The sequence below is a fragment of the Megascapheus bottae genome, chromosome 17 (genome assembly GCF_031878675.1).
Source record: "Megascapheus bottae isolate mThoBot1 chromosome 17, mThoBot2.hap1, whole genome shotgun sequence".
NCBI lineage: Eukaryota > Metazoa > Chordata > Mammalia > Rodentia > Geomyidae > Megascapheus > Megascapheus bottae.
Window position 1 is genome coordinate 41888206 of NC_143525.1, and position 18641 is coordinate 41906846.

At 53.8% G+C, this 18641-nt stretch overlaps 1 protein-coding gene across 3 annotated transcripts in view; it reads right to left on the bottom strand.

Moving 5' to 3' along the window:
- Nucleotides 1-1015: 1015 nt before the first annotated feature.
- Cuedc1 (CUE domain containing 1) overlaps nt 1016-18641 on the bottom strand; it is an 84681-nt gene continuing 67055 nt past the window's right edge. For all 3 annotated transcript variants that reach the window (XM_090351090.1, XM_090351091.1, XM_090351092.1), the window contains exons 3-11: nt 17074-17201; nt 11593-11719; nt 10499-10676; nt 9549-9632; nt 7621-7692; nt 6691-6784; nt 5773-5831; nt 4938-5008; nt 1016-2473 (exon numbers count right to left, since the gene is read on the bottom strand). In XM_090351090.1, the coding sequence (XP_090207216.1) occupies nt 4941-5008; nt 5773-5831; nt 6691-6784; nt 7621-7692; nt 9549-9632; nt 10499-10676; nt 11593-11719; nt 17074-17201 (810 nt within the window). In that variant the 3' untranslated portion in view covers nt 1016-2473; nt 4938-4940. The remainder of the gene's footprint in view (nt 2474-4937; nt 5009-5772; nt 5832-6690; nt 6785-7620; nt 7693-9548; nt 9633-10498; nt 10677-11592; nt 11720-17073; nt 17202-18641) is intronic.

Consider the following 18641-nt stretch of genomic DNA (forward strand, 5'->3'; position numbering starts at 1 on the left):
GCCAGCTAGGATGGACAAATCTGTGAGTTTTGTTTTTTTTTTTTAATCTCTGACCAACTGGCAAGAAGCTGGTAGTGCCTAAAGCACAGAGTAGCCTTGAACAAAAAGCTCAGGGTAGCGCCCAGGTGCTGAGCCGAAGCCCCAGTACACACATGTACACGTGCATGTGCTCGCGAATGCACGCACACGGGTTTTGTGCAACCAGTGCTAAGGACCGGCCTACAGCTGTGGTTCCCACATGTTAGTGTGCACGGGCATCACAGATGGCTGGCTGCGCCCCCAGTTTCTCACTTACGAGGTTGAGTCGGGGTAGGAACCGGCCTTCCTAGCAGCGGGGCTGCGGGCATTCGTCCAGACCATCCGTGAGGAACTTTCTGAGCTAGAGTTGTTGGAGAATTTTGATTTGTGTAGGTAACATGGCCTCTGCTCCGACCAACCCGCCTGCTGGGGGCAAGGCTGGACCCCGAGGGACCGGCTGCTCCCGAACATGCGAACACAGCCTCCCGGGGACGCGGGCGCGAGGCCTGGAGAGCTCCAGCCCGGGACGAGGTGTGTGAGACCCCCGCTCCACGCCAGGAAAGGTTTGAAGCTTGAGAATGGCCCTGTCTGAAGATGGCAGCCGCGGTCCTTCCCGGGTGACCCGGCGGGGGAGCGGGGGTCGGGCAGAGGAGCGGGGCCCGGGCTAGGAAGGGAGGGCGCCGCGGTCCCTTTGAAACCTGACCCGCGCAGGCCGCAGCCTGCGTCCAGAAGCTTCGATCACCCAGGGAGGTGCTGTCCGGAGCCTTCCCCGCAGGAGGGGTTTTTATTCCTTTTCCCTCCTCCCTGCCGGAAGGCCGCAGGCAGGCAGAGCACTGGATGAAGCCAGCAGGTGGGCGAGGCTGCGGCGGGGCCCGGGGTGAAGGGGGCGACGCCGGCGGCCCGCGGACGCAGCCCACCTCCTAGGCCACCCCACCCCCGCCCCGGCTCGACCGAGAGGGGCAATGAGGGGAGAGTCCAGCCCACGCCGCGGGCCGCATCAGAGCACCAAGAGAACACCGAGTGTTTATTACAGGACTTCCTACGAAACAGCGCCAAGACAAAACCCACACACGGGGGGGACAAAGCCACACACGGGCACCGACGCGGAGCTGCGGCTGCCCCGCGCGCCCGGGCGCAGGCGCGGGGCGGGCCCGTCCTCTCCTCTGACCCCGGCTGGAGCGGCGGCTCGCGGCCCGGGGGCTCCCAGGCGGAGGGCAGAGCCCCCCGCGGCGGCCGGCTGCGCTCCCGACCCCCCGCCCCGCACGCGCCGCCCCGCGCAGCTCGGTTCCACCCCCCGAATTCCAGCGGGGACGGGCGATCCCCTTCCCAGGTCCCCAGTCCCACGCGGCGGGGGCTCCGTGCCTGCTCTCGGGAAAGGCCGCCGCGTTCCCAGGTCCGGGCCCCGCGGGAGAGGCGCCCCGTCCCGCCCCTTGGCAGTGTTGGTGCCGGTAGAGTTCGTGGAAGAGTTCGTAGTTTTCCTCTCCGGATCGCCACCTGGCTCGCCGCAGGGGGACAGCGCCTACCCGAGACGCTCCCAGCCAGGCTGGCAACTTCTCCACCCAGGCCTGGCGCCCCGCGACCCTTCTCCACGGAGTCACCCCCGAGTCTCCTGCTGCCCCAGTCCCTTAGGACACAGTCGGGCCAGTCCAGCTACCCAATCTGAGCCCCCGGGAGCCCCACTGAATCCAGAGCCGGCTTTTGACTTGGGCCACACTAAAGACCTTACCCAGACAGAGCGCTCGGGCTCCGGTGGAGGGGCGGGCAGGGGCGGGGGGGGGGGGGGAGGGACGCGCTCCTCACCCCGGCTCGGTGAAGCGGGGCTGCCAGGCTGGGCCAGCCCCTAACAAGTGGCCTACTGAATCAGACAAGACAGGCAGCAGATTCCTGTCTGTGGTGCCCAGGGCTGTCCCTCGAGAGCAAGGGCTGCGGCCAGGGAAAAGGCAGTGGTGCCGGAGACCTTGGGAAGAAAGAGAGGGGTGCCCGGAGGAAGGGATGGGGGAGATCAGGCTGGGGCCTGCCAGGAGAGGGAGAAAGGGGGACCAGAGCTCCTCCTTCAGGCCCCAGAGCCTCTGGTAGTGTCATCCTTTGCTTTCTCCAAACTTCAATCTTTGTCACTTCCTGGGACATTTTGTTGTTTTGTTTTTCTTTAAAGAAGGGAAGGGGTGGTTCCTGCATTTCTGTACATTGCCCACAGAAAAGCCTGGCTGTAAAAGGGGCTGTAACTGCCTCTGGGGGCCCCAGGTCCCTCCTCCAATCTCAGGATGGCAACACCGAAGTTGTGAGTCCTGCAGTAAATGGCAGTGGCTAAGCTGGACTGCGGCCCGAGAGCCCCGGGCCTTCGTATGCAAGCACCATCTGTCCGGCTGCAGCTGGGCCCTTCAGCTGGGCGCCGGTGTTGCTGTCTGGCAGCCCTCACCGGGTCAGAGCATCTCTGGCAAGGCGGAGCCACTGGCACCTGGGAGGAAGAAGGGACAAGCAAAGTCTTTCAAAAGAGCTTCTTGGTCTTCCTTGATCACTGGTTTCGAGAGAGATGGTTTAGGGCAGAAGCTTCCAAAGGGCCCCTCCCCCCCTTTTTCTAGGAGCTTTAGATCAGCATAGTAACTCCTTGTTCCCATAGAACCCTGCAGGAACTCTGGCAGGAGATAGATGGAGGGAGGGGATGGAAAGGAGGCTTTTTGGAAAGGGCTCCCGGGTGGGACATTTTGTGAGACACCGGTAGCTCAGATGAGCCACATCAGGGGGCCTGAAGAGAAATAAACTGGAGCCAGGATTTGGTGGGACCAGACCTCAGGTTGAGGAATTTGTACAACTTTGCTCAGAAGACCCAATCATGTGGGTGCCACAGGCTTGTGCCTGGCCTGCAACCCTAGCTACTCAGGAGGCAGAGGTCTAAGAATCGAGGCTGAAAGCCACGAGACTCTTAACTCCAATTAAACATGCGTGCACACGCGCACATGCGCGTGCACAGGCGCGCGCGCGCACACGCGCACACACACACACACACAGAAGCCAGGAGTGGATTTGTAGCTCACATGGTAGAGCATCAGCCTTACTCAGAAATAGCTAAGTGCCCAGGTCCTGAGTTTGAGCCCTAACACTGACAAAAAAAAAAAAGTGGGGGCTGGAGGGAGCTGAAGTGGGACTGAATTAGTGTTTGGGGTGAACAGAGATAGGAAGGATCCAGGTTCCAAGTGGGTGATGAATCTATGAGTGTAGTGGTGAAGGAATAGGGAAGAGGAACAGAAAGGAATTGGGGAAGTGAGACGGCTTCACTGGGCTGACATTCAGGACTGGAAAGACAATCATAAAGGCAGCTGGGGATACGGAGCCCATGTGGGGGACTTGAGGTTTGGAGCCAACTGCTCAGAAGTATTGCCGATGCTGTGAAAGAGGGGCCACAGTGTTGCCAGAGCAGGAAGGAAGAAGCTGGAAGAAGGTGAAAAATGAAGAGTGGAAGGACCAACAGACGCCTGGGAAGAAGGAAGGCAGGGAGGGAAGGGAGGAGGAAGGACAGGGCTCCTGGGGTTATAGGAACCAGGGAAGGGCTTTCAGGAAAGAACCAGGGGCATCAGATGCGGAAGAGAGTTCTAGAAAACAGGACAGGATGCAATCCTGGAGCTGGCAGGTGACCTCCTTGGGTCAGTTCCCTCCTAGATGCTGCCAGCTTGCAGAGAGTGGATGAGGATGCCAGTCTTTTGAGGGTAGCAAAGGCAGCACTAAAGACTCCTAGTTTTTACAGTGAAAAGGAGGAGGAAGTAAACTTGAAGAGCCATGGAGGAGAAAGCTGGAAGGATCTGGAAAGACAGGAATGAGAAACAGGCTCTGAGATGAGTGGCCTTGGGGAGGACATCTTCCCAGGGCACCAGTGGCAAGGAAGAGGGATTGGGGACAGTGGCAGCATCACGTGGGAGTCAAGTTTTCTCTGGGCATCGCAGAGAAGAGGGAAGCAGGGACACAGGTGGGTGAGTGGAGGAAGTCTGGGAAGAATGGGACAGGCTAGAAGGGAGTAGCCGGAGAGAGGGCAGGGTGTCCAGTTTCTGGATGGGGCAGGGGTGTCTGGATCGTGGAAGAAGTGCCAGTCCTCCCTATTACTCCCCCCCTTCCCAGTCGTGCACAGGAGACAGGAGGGAAGGTAAGCCAGTCCTGAGGCTCCAGCCGGAAGTATCTGCTTTGCGAGTAGCCATTTCCAAGTCTGCTGTGGATGATGCCAGACCATCCAGCGTAAACAGGGAACTGGACACTGTTCTGTGTTCATGGCCATCTCAGTTGTTCCTTTCTTTCTTTCTTTTTTTTTTCTTTTATCTTTTTTTTTTTTTTTTGCTGGTCCTGGGGCTTGAACTCAGAGCCTGAGCACTGTCCTTGTTTTTTTTTTGTTTTTGTTTTTTTTTTTTTGCCAGTCCTGGGCTTGAGCTCAGGGCCTGAGCACTGTCCTTGGACTTTCTCAAGGCTAGAGCTCTACCACTTGAGCCTCAGCACCACTTCCGGCTTTTTTCTATGTACGTGGTACTGAGGAATCAAGCTGGGGTCTTGGTGCATGCTAGGCAAGCACTCTACCACAAGGCCAAACTCCCGGCCCCTTGGTGTTTCTTAAATTGTCCTCTCAATGCTGTGTGTGTGTGTGTGTGTGTGTGTGTGTGTGTGTGTGTGTGTGTGTGCGCGTGCGCATGCGCACACATGTCCTGAATTGCTTTCTCAGTGGGGCTCTAAACTACTCAAATTCAAAAGCTGATTTTGTTTTCTTCCAGCCTCTGTCATAGGCAGGTGTGATCATCTGTTGTCAACTGAATAAATAACCAAATAAAATAAATGCAATGCAGAAGCCCTATGCTCCCTGCCACAACTATGGGGAAAGAGATTGAGAATCAGCACCTGTGGAGCCCTGGGAAGACAAGGAGGGACAGGGGTAGTGCAGGCCTTACCTCTTATTGTCCTTCCTGTAGGGTCTCCTCCACCTTGGACACCTCTTGCCGCCTTCCTCGGAAGTCTTCATCTGAAAGGCAGAGGTGGGCAGCCTCATTCTCCACTTGGCAGAACCTCGCTGCCTCACTCAAACCTGTCTCAAACAGGGTAGAGAGCTATCTCCAACTCACTAGGCCCCTTTGGGGTACATGCTGATCCCCAGGTGGGGATGCATGAGTCTGGGAAGAAAGGCAGCAGCACCTAATGGTGGCTTGGTTCCCATCATGGATCTCTGAGGCTTTGTTCAAATTCTTCCTTCTTGTTTGGACCTCAATTCTCTCATCTGTTTATGGGATACAGATGTTGGGCTTCCAAGATCTTGAGCCCTTGTTTCTGGACACACTGTGGCCCTTCCAGAGAGCTATGGCTTGCAGATCAGGGTTCAGATGTGTGTGGCCTGGTCTGAGGCAGTCTTCTGGCCCTGACGGCCTTTGGAAGGGAGCAAGTGAAAATGGCAATCCCCTGGGGTCTTCAGACTGAAGCTGCCCTGCCCAGCTTGTGGTTCTCCACGTGGGAGGCCTGTCTGTCCATTACAACCCTAGGGAACGCTGCCCAGGAATGGTGGCTGGCACTCAGTGTTACAGGTAGAGATCGGAACAGGGTTAGGCCCTCTTTTAGGTGCTGCAGGAAGGCAGAGACACTGTACCCCAAGTGAACGGGGATCCACATTTCTTAACCCACCAGCCCTTGGTGTATCCCCCATGGTTGTGTCTCCTCCCTGACATAAAACTCAGGAGCTCCTCTTGGGGGGAGGGGAGGTAAGTTGGAGCTCAAAAATTCCCCTCCCTGCCTCACCACAAGCATGGCCCTCAACGTCATCCAGGAGGTTGGCTGTTGACGCTGCAGCTCCCAGCCTGCCAGGCCATTCAGGAAAACTGTCCCAGAGACAACAGGCAAGCACTGTCCATCCTGTCCCACAGCCTGCCCCACCACTGTCCCCAACTCCCGTCCCCGGAAGGTCTCAAGACTCCTACTATATCTCCTATTCCCCAACAACCCCAACAATGTCCTCACCAGGCTCTTTGGAAGCAGCTGGCACCCAGGCCCTGTCCTCCTCACTTTCCTCCCACACCTAGTGATAAAAACAGTCTCCCTCGGGCCCAGGAGCATAGCCTTGTGGTAGAATGCTCACCTAGCATGCACGAAGCCCAAGGTGGATTCCCTGGTACCACATACTCAGAAAAAGGCAGACATGGTGCTGTAGCTTAAGTGGCAGAACACTAGCCTTGCGCAAACTGTCCAAGGACAGTGCCCAGGCCCTGAGTTCAAGTCCCAGGACTAACCAAAAAAAAAAAAAAAAGCATAGTCTCTCTTTACCCATTTAGCCTTTAACATCAGGCACTGGCTAGATAAGCCTGGGTAGTGTGAACATCCATGTGCAAAGTTACCATTCACAAGGAACTGGGAGTGAGAAGGCTGGTCTCTGGAGAAGAGCTTACAATAGGGAAAGGTTTGCTGACTGCACTGGAAGGATCAATTTTTCTCCCAAGATACAGTTTATCCAAAACTGGAAAAAGAAAAAAAATTATAGAAAGGACAATTTCATTGTCTACTCCCCATGCCTGAACCCAGGTGCTCTGGGAGGGAGCGGGCTGGAAGGCTAGGCCCAGAGAACTGAGTGGCATCGGAGCTGCTTTCCTCTTGCTAGGGGCACAGCCTCAGTGGACCCACTGGGGCATCCACGACCACACCCAGTGCCAGGCGGAAGGATACGATGGGTGCTTGGGCAAGTGTTTCCTCTTTGACTTCCTCATTTTGGTCTTCTCTGAGAAGGCGCGGGCCAATTCAAACAGCTTCCTCCGGGTGGCTGGAGCAGAGAGACCTGTGAACCTTTCATTCTCTTGGCAGCTAGAGCACCAGATGGCCTCCCTCCAGGTCTGACAGAGACCAGGGCAGCTCCAGGCCCCTGGGGTGGGAGCTGCGGCAAGGGAGGTGACAGCCATCACAGACAGGGGCAGCACCTCCCAACCTCGGGGAACAAGGCTGCGATTCCAGGTCGGCCTGCAGGGGCAGCACAGGCCACCACAAGCCAGGTCCCGGGCTTGTCAGCAGCCCAAGATCCGGGTATTCCTTTACCAGCTGCGACAGCCAGCCACACGTCTTGGATTGCTTTCCACCAAACCTCTTCCTGCCCCTCCCCTGGCAGAGCTGTTCCTGGGATTTCCATGACTAATCCGCCCGTTTCCCAGAAATGGAGTCTCAAAGGGTAGCAGCCTTAATCACACTGGCTGTGAGGCTAGGGGTGAGGGTTGGGGTGATACAAGGGGATAGGAGGGGGCTTTCAAGATGGGCAGGACTGGAGGCCCCCTCCCTCCTCCCCTGACTCTGGCCAGAAGGAGCCAGGCCCTGCTGAGCCCTCAAGCCACAGACAATGTGACCACTGGTATCAAGACAAAAGGATGCCCACACATTATTTTTCCGTAGACAGCTGGCTCAAGAGGATTTAAACTTAATTTGTGTCTACAGGGAAGTGAGGCAGTAAGGCTGAGGGAGCCAGTCTGCGATTAAAATGTCATTTCAGTTTGCCAAGAGTCAGAGGGCATTAAAAATTTGGGGTGGGGGAAGACTCCTTTCCTCCCATGAGGCCACAGGGCCTGCCTTGTTAGCCCCGAGAAGAGCAAGGGACGTAAATTGGACACTCACATTTTCCCATATGTTTCAACTTGTCCCTGAATAAGGCATCTTCAGACACAGCAGGGTTGGGATCACTGGTTCCTGGAAAGAGGAGGTACCTGCTGAGGGATGGAGCCCTTTGGGTCTCAGGTATGGTGATGAAGGGAAGGCAAGCAGTTGCCCTGACTGGGCAGGGGAAGGGGGAAACTCTGCCCTCCATGGTGGCTGTCTCAGCCTTTCTTTACATCTGAACAAGAGAATAAGGCTTCTTGAAAGGTGCTTGGTGGCTCACGTCTGTAATCCTAGCTATTCAGGAAGCCGAGATCTGAGGATCACAGTTTAGAAGCCAGCCAGGGCAAGAAAAAAGTCAGTGAGCCTTTTATCTCCAGTTAACTATAGGGGAAAAAGAAGTGAAGCTCCCTGGGTTCAAGTCCCAGAACCAGCACATGCAGACATACAAAAAGAGGGTGGGCTTCTTTCACAGCTGGAGGGGGTTCTAGAAATACTTTTCCCTCCATGCAAGCCATGCATGTGAAATGCATGTGAAAATGGGGACCGCCTGGAGTGGAGAGCTGGCTGGCAGAGAATACCAAATCACAACCTGCGAAGTCATTTTAATTGTTTGAAATGAGCGGTGGCCTGAGTATTTATACCATCGAAGTCGCCAGACACCACAAATTTGGCTCCCCCTGCACCCAGAGCAGGTTAACCAATTAATTCACTGGCACAGCTGTCCCTGCAGCATGATAGATATGCATGAGTCAAAGCAGGCACACGGAGCCAAAAATACCAAGGAGATCCCCCTCTTCCTTCCAGGGCTCCCCTCATTCCTTCTCATTGACTAGTCGGGACAGAAAAAAGCTATGGCAAGAACGGGGCTATGGCAAGAGTCAGATCCAGCCCGCCATGAGAGCCTCTGGACTCCCTTAGCACAGAACTGCTTGCATTTCTCACTGCCCTTCTAGAGCCATCACTCCCCACCCTGCAACCTGGCTAATCCCAAGTCACCTTGCCTGCTAAGTCCCCTTTGAGTCATTCTGATCCATCTCAGCAGCCTTGGTGTCTGGTTAATTCAGGATAAAGGACAAGAGGCTCTGTGGAAACTCCAGATGCACATCTGGTAAAGACTAAGCTCCCAGCCTGTTGCTTACGAATCAGTTCTGTGGGATTTGCTGGGTCCAAGCCGGGATCAATGGGCTCTCCATCCATCTGCTCCTGCATGCCCTACTTCACTGCCTGATAGACAAAGTTGCTGAGTGTCTCTGAAGATGTGGCTGGAGTGAGTGCGGTGACTGGCTAAGAGGCATTGGGCCCCCACAGGTAGAGAGTCCAGATGCTGGACTCTGTGAAAGCAGGGCCTCTGCCCCTACATTCCCAGCTCTACCTCAACCTTGATCCATGAATCCCACCAGCACTCCTGCCCAGCCCCTGGACCTGTGAGACAAAGGGCCTGGCTGGCTCTCTTGGACTCAATGCTTCGAATTCCTTTTGCTTCAACACCTAGGGCTTGGTCCACGGTAGATATTTCTCAGTGACTTAAGAGATAAACAAGTGAACCCTTCCCAGATTAGCCCTGCCCTCTTCCTCTCCATGAATTTGCTAAAATAGCAACTGACTTACTGGCTTTGCTGCTTTGCCTTTTCCCATTGCATGAATGTATCTTTATACAAAATTGTGAGCTCCTCCAGGGTAGAGATCAAGGCTCACCAAATCCCTATTTGCTACCATGGGGTATTACATGGTAGGGTGCATATCTTATCCTCCACCCCTCCCCCACCAAGCACAGGGGGAGTTCAGCTAGGCTGTGTTAACCCGCTGAATTCCAAGACGCTGCAATTAGAAATGTCCCTGCTGGCAATGCTTATTTTACTCTGCCCCTAACTCCGTATGTGCAAAGTTAAATCGGGGTGTGAGTTCCCCATTTCCTCCAGGGTTCTCTGGTGGGAAAGCGAAGTTACCTTGGATGGAAGAGGGAAAGCCAAAGTCATTTCCGACTGCCACACTGCTAGATTTGGATTTCTGGGACTCATACTTCAAGCGATCTGGAAAAGGAACACATTCCTTCCTGTCAGGGAAGTTAAGTAAGCTCCAGGGCTCCCAGAAAGTGTGCTGCAGATGGCCAGAGGCTGAACCCCTAGAATCTCACCCAATGCACACATGCACACACAATCTACAAGCACACAAAAGTCTACCAACTCTTGAAGAGCCAGTGATAATAGGAATGACTGCCTGGTTCTAACGTTCTGGAATGTTCCAATGGCAAACACAAGCTCCTAGAGAGAGTTCAGCTTCCCTGATCTAAGGAAAGAAGACCAGCACCTTTGTTGCAGTGGGGCCTGCCCTGGAGCCCAGCATCCTCAAAGTACAGTCTGTGGCTCCTGAGAGTCTCTCTCTCTCTCTCTCTCTCTCTCTCTCTCTCTCTCTCTCTCTCTCTCTCTCTGACTTTCACCAGATAACCTCCAACACCCTCTCTCTATAGCTCACCCTAAACCCCCTTCCTCCTGAAGGAGAAAGGCAGCTAGAATGGAAAGCAAGGTATCCCACCCAACCCTCTGCCCTAACATCCTCCACTCAGGGAGCCTTCCACTCTGGCAGTTACCATTATTGCCGCCCGGTGGCTGGAGCTAGGGTCTCGGGCAAAGACCAGTGCTGAACTTAGAGCAGTTATATAGGGGTAGGGATAAAGCCTCAGCAGGCACATCATCCCCCCGCCCCCCGAGTCCCAAGGTGTTTCTGATCCTGTTGGCAGAAATCTGGTGTCCTCCGATAGAACCTGGTGAGGGCCATGATTCAGCAGGATAGAAAGGACCTGGTGCTTTGGTCTCCAATACAACCTGAGCTCCTAGGCTAAAGCTCACATCACTTCCTTCTTCAGCCACAGTGGCCACAGGGCCGACTCAGTACCCACCTCTCTCCAGTGCAAGGAGGAAGTCCCGGTTGCGCTGGAGTTCTTTCATGAACTCCTCATTCTGCAGGAAAAGCGCAATCCTCTCGTCCTCTAGGTACTGCTTCCAGCGGCTGTCCTGGTCATTAGCCACGGGCGCGGGGACAGAAGGCACTCTTCCCTCTCCGCTCACAGAGTTACCCTGAGGAGGAAGCAAGCATGCTGCCCACTGCTTACTCATTTGTTGACCATCCTGGAGCTTGAATTCACTCGAGGCCTGGCTGCTTAGCTCTTGGCTGGTTGACTGGAGTTAGAGTCTGGCTTTGAACTGCAATCCTCAGAACTCAGCTTCCTGAGTAGCTAGGATTACAGGCGTGAGCCACCGCCAGCACACCTGGCTGAATGCCTACCCTTGATGGCACTCTGGGCATTAACATCTGTGCACATGTGTGTGCGCGCGCACACACACAGACATACACACACACACACACACACACACACGTATCCTTCCCCAGGATCCTCCAGCCCCACCTTAGGGTCCACATCACCTATTGGAACCCACTTGTCAGCCCAAATTCACCACAATAGGTCAGAACCTTCTCTGCTACAGGAGCAGCAAAGGTTTAACATCTATTTTTTCCTCTTGACCTCAGATCACCTCCCTCTTTCATCTACAGCCTCAACAGTTCTGAAGAGATTTGTAAAGTGCTCAACAGTCTGCACCTAGACTCCCAAACTCCTATCTCTTCCTGCATCACAAGAGATACATACACCTCGGAGCATCTTGGGACAAGCCAGTGTCTGGAGAGAGGCTGCCTCTGGCCCTTTCTCAAGGAAGGGAAAACAAATATCTTGGCTCTGTTCTCAGTTTTCCCATGCCCCCTCTCTCCTGATGGCTTCAACCAGTCTCCAGCCATCATTTTTCCCTAGATCAAACAGGAAACCACCAGGGCTAGACAGGAAGTAAGGCTTTGGGTTCCGTGCCCCTTTCCTACAAACCCAGAGCTACAGAAATAGCTCAACCAGGGCTTAAAAATCAGGAAGCAAAACTGACTCAAACCAATCATGTGGGCAAAGAGCTGGTAGACAGGCCGACAGGCATGGGTGGGGGAAGTTACCTGTATGCTGTCCAGCTGCTGGGGCAGGATACGCAGAAAGTCATCAGGAAGCTTGCCCAGAAGTGGTGGGTTCCAATTCCGGTAGCGCCTCTGACTTGCAGGGGGTCCTGAGCTCAGAGCATCAATCCTTGGGGTGGGGAGTGGTAAGGAGGAGATGGCAGTCAACTCAACCATAGACCTGGTGGCCCCTGACACCATCTCCTCAGGCAAAAACTCACAGCCTTTTCTCTCCTCACCACAGGCTCTTCTCAAAGAGTCTGGCCTTGGCCTTGGCCTTGGGCTGACAGCATTGTTCTCTCGTCACTCAGGGCCCTCCCAGGTCTCTAGACCTCATAGTGCTAATGTTGATGGATTTACACACAGAGGGTCATGAATGTCCTATGCAGATGGCAGGGGTCATATCCTTCTGTACTTATGTCTCTAGCCAATAGCACAGCACCAAGCTTGTGACTGCGGAGTAACAGGTATGGTCCAAGGAATAGACACAAACACCAGCCTGATGTATGGTGATGTACTGGGAAGGAGATATAAGAGGACCCCTAGAGAACAGAGGAGGTCTGAGCTCCCCTGCTGCCTTAACCATAGCCAGCAGGGTGGGCTTTGGGAAGAGCCTGTTTCCTCATCTCGACCTGTTGCTTCCCTGCCAAGAAATAGGGGGCCTCTCATTAGCTGCATCTTGCACAGCCTTCTTTTAGCACTCAGCACTTGCACACGCGCTTGCACACAACAGTACTGAGACTTGAACTCAGGGCCTGAATGTTCTTTATTAGCTCTTTTGCTCAAGGCTGGTCCTCTACCACTTGAGCCACAGTTCCATTTCAGCCTTTTTAGTGGTTAATTAGAGCTAACAGTCTCACACACTTTCCTATCCCAGCTGGCTTTGAACCACAGTCCTCAGATCTTAGCTTCCAGAGTTACTAGGATTACAGGCATGAGCCACTTATGGCCAGCTGGAAAGCTCTTCTTTTGAGGGGTGCTCAGGGCCCACTCTTCCCAGGCAAGGTGTGTGACAGGACCTGAATCAGGGCAGAGGCCCATCCTCCAAGCAGGACCAGGAGAGAGGTGGGGGGGTGGGGGTGAGGCCAGCCTGCAACTGCTCTGACCCCCAGGCTTCTGCCCTAAAGCCCAGGCCTAAGGGCAGCTGGACCCAGGCCAGGATCTCCCCACAGTAACTCAGCAGCCTGCAGCGTGGCAACCGCAGGCCACGCGTCCTGCTGAATCAGGGAAATGACACACTGCGAAGGCAGCCGGGCTGGGGATGGCGGGGGCTGCTCTCGCAGGCTCAGCCTGGCTTTGATTTGGCCTCCCCAGCTCCAGGAATCCCGCCTGCCCCCTTGCTGGAGAGAAGCTTTTCCCCAGCTGCCTCCCAATGTGGAAATCACTTCCTTTCCTTTTTCTATTTTGGGCTAGCGAGCTGGGTGGGGGTGAGGGGAGGGCGGGGGCAGCAGCAGACGATCGCAGCTGCTAAGTGCACTGCTCAGGGCTTGGAGCCAAGGGAACCCCTAACACTCTGGCCACCCTCCGACTACGATTCAGACAAGAAGCCGGCCCGGGGACTCCCAATCCTGAGCCACCTCTGCCTCCGAGGAGGCTTCTTTTCCTGCCGAGACATTGTGGGGTTGGGGGGCGCAAGGGGTGGGTGTTTGGCACGTCTCGGGCCCAAAAGATCCCCAGCCACAGGGAGAGAAATCCTCTCCCTTAGGCTTCAGGCTGTCCTCTGGGACAGAGTGCCACCCCAGCTCAACTACACCTCGGCACCTTACAGAGCAGGCGCACAGGGTTAGGTTGTTCTTGGACTCCCTCTAAGCCACTTTATTACTTGAGAGGCCCAGATGGGTGGGGGAAGGTGAGAAAGGCCGAGAAAAGCCCCTGTTGTCTACGGAGTCTTCTTTGCTGGCTACTGAGACTTAGTCCTTGAAGGAAAGATGGGCGGCCTGGCCCTGGCAGAGATGAGGTCACCCACAGCTGCTGGAGCAGGAAGGGGTGTGGGGCAGCCAAGCCAGGCAGCCCAGGCTGTCAGAAAGGAATGTCAGAAGTGGAGGGGGGGCGGGGGGAGAAACACCAAGAGACCAAAAAAATCCAACAACAAAAACTTCCAAGGCTGTAATTTCCATAGAAAACAGCAGGCGGCCTATGCAGAGGGTCCCCCCAGCATCAGAGACTCAGATAGACCGGAATGTCAGAGTGGGGAAGATGAAGCAGACTGAGGCTGGGAAAGAGCCTGTTCCCCACCCTTACCCCCGAACTTCCAGAGTCCCAAACAACAGCTACAAGCACCTTTGGAACCCCAAGTTTATCCAGAGAATGTCAGGCCTGACTGGGAAATAGTTCAGAAGTGGGCTGTGGGCAGGATTTTAGGACAGGGCCAGGCTCTGTCCCTGGCCTCAGAAATCCTGGCACACCAGGCCTGCTTCCCTGGCATGCTCCTACCTCTAAAACTCAGCCCCGTGGCAGGCTCTCACACATTCCAGTGACCAGATGGCAGAAAGGGGACCAGACCATTTCCCCCCCTCAAATCTGATCATGATCCAAGGCCCAGAGGGGGATTCCTAACACCACCAGACCGTGCCACTCTCCAGCTCACACAGCCCTTCAGTAGCTCCTGCACTTGCGGGGTAAGACACATGCTCCTTGGAGGCCAAGCAAGTGGCTCCAATAACCTCCAGCCTCTCCAAACTCATCCAACTGTTTAATACTTCCAGGAGCTCCCCAGGTAGTTTCCTCTTTCCTGTTGCCAGGTCTTTGCCTGGAACACCTCAGACTCATGCTAACGTGTGTGTAGCCTGACTAATGCCACCATGTGTGGCCTTCAGGTCACAGCTTGGCCAGTCGCCTTCTCTGCCCCTGTGTCTTTGGCTCCCCTAGTCTCTGATCTCTATGCACAAGGAGAGAACCAGGCAGTGTGGCTCACCTCTGCAGCCCATACAGGGTAGAGCATCTCTGTGCTCCAGGGGACTCAGTGGGCTAGAAGTGAATTTGTCCATGCTTAGGCTGAGTAAGGCCCTGAAACTGGCCCAGGGGAGATCCTTGCAGGGACATCACTCCCCTGCCCAAGGAGCAAAGCTCTACCTATGGTGAATGCTGGCCTGTGAGGAGGCCTTGCCACTGGTCTCAATATTCAGGGTCAGAGCTGAGGCTGAAAGCCAGCCAACTAGTGTCGCTGGGGGCAGGAAGAGCAATAAACCACTGATTATAACCACCAATTATAGGTCTCTCTGTTCCTGGTACTGCAGTAAGTGTTTCACATGTGAAATCATATCCAGTCATAACGGTGCTGAAATGCAAATCAGAAATCCCATTTCGGCCAGTAATCGAGAGGCTGAGATCTGAGGATTGTGGTTCAATGCCAGCAAAGTCTGTGAGATTCTTACCTCCAAGTGGCACTGTGGCTCAAAGTGGTAGGGCAGTAGTCTTGAGCTCAGGGATAGAGCCAAGGCTCCAAGTTCAAGCCTCCAAACTGACCCCCTTCCTCCCAAAAAAATCCCATTTCACAGATGAAGTGAAGTTCAGAGAGATGAAGGAATAAACCACAAGGCCACATAGCAGAGACACCCAATATATGAGAAGTTTAGCTGAAGAAAAGGGGAGGGTAAAGCAGTCCGCTGCTTTCTGACTCTATAAGTTAGTCTAATTTTCTGCCATGTGTCCACTCCCAGACTCTTAATTTCCTGGGTTAGACCCCCGAACCTCACTCAAGGGCAACAACTTGGCTGAAGTCCTCAAGGTCTGAATAAAGTCTCTTGAGTCTTAGCCTGGTGCTAAGGTTGGCTTGTTCCCAATGGAGCTCCATCAGTGGGCGGTAGCACCCCTTCCTCATAGCCCTACCCTAGGCACAGTGGACTGAACACCATACCACCAGAGCAGGGGAACGAGGATGTGATGCAGACTCATGGCACATATGCACTGCCGTTCTCTCTCCCTATACTCTCAGTCCTCCCTTTTGAAAAGCAGGCAGAACCACTCTACCTAAATGGTCACTGAACATTTATATATAAGAGCATGTTGGGGGGGGGGGAAGGATGAAGGGAGAAAGGGAAGGAAGAAGGAAGGAAAGAGGATGGGCAGGCAGGCAGGCAAAGGAAAACCTGGGCCCTGTAACTCACCCATTCCATGCTAAATGTCTTGTCAGGACCTACCTAGCCCCATCTACTGACCCTCACTTCCAACCCCAACACAATCTGCACCCCTATACCATTCAGGTCCTTTTCTTTTCTTTTCTTTTTTGGTGGTACTGGTGATTGAACTCAGGATCTGAAGTTCTAATACTTGAGCCATGTCCCTTGACCTTTGTTCTCTCAGGGCTTGGATACTCCCCCTTAACTTGTAGACTCAGGGCTGGCACTCTACCATTACAGCCTCCTCAGCAGCTAGGGTTACAGGCAGGAGCCATGAGCACCAAGTTGTACTTTGTTTTTGAGATAGATAGCCTCTCCCTAACTTTGCCTGGGCTAGCCTCAATGTCAAGATCCAGCAGCACCCATCAATGTGGATTCTGGAAAATAAGCAGTTCTCAGAGACCCTGGGACCCCCGCTGACAGCCAGTTTCCAAATGACAGAGTCCCTGAGGAACTTCACAGTCCATTCTCCTGCCTCCAGCAACCAAACTATCCCAAGAAAAGAAAGAACTACTTCCGGGGCCGGGAGTTTGGCCTAGTGGTTAAAGTGCTTGCCTAGCATGCATGAAGACCCGGGTTCGATTCCTCGGTACCACATACATAGAAAAATGCCGGAAGTGGTGCTGAGGCTCAAGTGGAAGAGCTCTAGCCTTGAGAAAGTCCAAGGACAGTGCTCAGGCCCTGAGCCGAAGCCCAGGACTGGCAAAAAAAAAAAAAAAAAAAAAAAAGAAAGAACTACTTCCATTGCTCAGGAATCCTCCCGACAAAGCGAAGTATGGTGGCGTACACCCGTCATCTCAGATGTGGAAGCTACTCAGGAGGTGAGGTAGAGCATTTGCTCAGCAAATGAGAGGCACTGAGTTCAAGCCCTAGTACCTCCCCCCGCCCCAAGTTCCCTTAGATTTCGACTCCAGCAATGACAAGTAGGCGGTCATTCACCCATTAGTGGTCGGCATCTGTCCGAGGTCCCATCTGGACTCATCAGGAAAGAGCACAGTGATTAATTACGAAAACTTCCCATGGGGCTGATGAGGAGAAATGGCAGCGCACAGCTCATGTGCTGGTCTTTCGTACCCAGCCTCTCCCTCGACGGTTAGCTCCCAGAAGGCAGAGGCCAGGCCATCCTTCACTGTGTCCTATTTAGCATGGGATGCACTAACTAGCCTAGAGTAGGAACTCGGTAACTCCATGCTCATGCAATCTCTATGTGCTGTGAGTTCTCCTTGTCAGCTAGCTAAACTGTCTTTTGCTACGGGAGACACCTGTTCAGCTGAGCTGTCCGTCTAAGTTTCACTCCGTGTTTGTACACTAGTGACCCTCTGGTCTGTTTCCTACACCTCTGCACTGAGACAAGGTGAGTGCTCACCGAGGAGGTGGAGTTGGGGGAGCCAGGGGGTAAGGCCTGTCAAACATGTGCATGTGGTAGGCAGGCGGGGAGTACACAGGTGGCGGCTCTTCGTCAGAACTATCAGGCTCCAGAGTCCTTTCCAAGATCTAAAGCAAAGACAACCAAACACAGAAATATTACAATCCATCCTTAAATTTAAATGGCATTCAGACAAAACCAAGCGTGATTCCTTATAAGGAACTCTGTGCATTGCTGACAGGAATGTAAATGGATACAATCGCTCCTCTGGAAAACTGGCCTTTATCTATGAACTCTACCTCAGCCCTATAAATCTAGTGGACTCAGCAGACACAAAGCACATGTCTCCACTGGAACGTTCATGACAGAATTACCCACCCAAGGAAGGTTCAGGAAAAGGCCAAACAAAGTCAGGTGCCAGTGGCACCTGTAATCCTAACTACTCAGGAGGCTGAAATCTGAGGATCATGGGTGAAAGCCAGCGCAAGTAGGGAAGTCCCTGAGACTCCTATCTCCAGTTAACTAAAAACAACAACAACAGAAGTGGAGTTGTGGCTCAAGTGGTAGAACACCAGCTTTGAGGGAGAAAGCAAAGTGCTCAGGCCTTGAGTTGAAGGCCCTTACTGGCATTCATACATAAATACACGCACGCACGCACGCACGCACGCACGCACGCACGCACGCAGGCAGGCACGCACGCGAGTTCTGCTAAGGATGTTTCTTCCTCTGACACAATGCATTCACGCTGAGAGATTTTCACTGCTGGGCTACTACTCATCTGTGATTTGTGTCCTGTTCATTTTTTTATTTGTTTATTTTTTTGTTGGTCCTGGGGCTTGAACTCAGTACCTGGGCACTATCCCTGAGCCTCTTTGTACTCAAGGCTAGTGCTCTACCACTTGAGCCGCAAAGCCACTTCTGACTTTTTCTGAGTAGTTTACTGGAGAGAAGAGTCTCGTGGACTTTCTTTCCAGGGCTGGCTTTGAACTGTGATCGGCAGATCTCAGCCTCTGAGTAGCTAGGATTACAGGCGTGAACTACTGGTGCCCAGTGTTGTATCCTTTTTTGTACCTGTTTTGTTTGCTGATGGTAACATCCTTGTTACCCTCATTGCTGTCTGTTATTTTAACCTCCAACAACCGGGCAAGGTAGCACATGGACTGCCACACCCATTTTGAAATGAGGATACTGAGGTCCAAGTGAATAATTCAACGGCAAAAGTGACCCACGGGTATTAGATCTGAGTCTTCATTGTGGACTGTGGTCTTCACAGCCCGGGTAGCTCCCTCAGGAATCATATGAAATAGAGCCCCCTCGCCCTTCTGGATTCTGCACTCAGGAGAGGGGGCAAAGAAAGAGGGGTCAAAGCCTGGGTTTCGGCTCCTTGGGTTGACTTAGACCCATCTTCGGGACAAGAGATGCCTCCTCACACTGGGCCTCCTGATCCTCCCTGCTCCTCCCCCTATGGCCCTGTTCCTATCTCCCCAGAGACTAAAGAACAGGGCAAGGCTCAGAGGCTCACATAAGTGAGTCTGCAAAAGTTGCTGCTAAAGCTGCTTCTGCAAGTC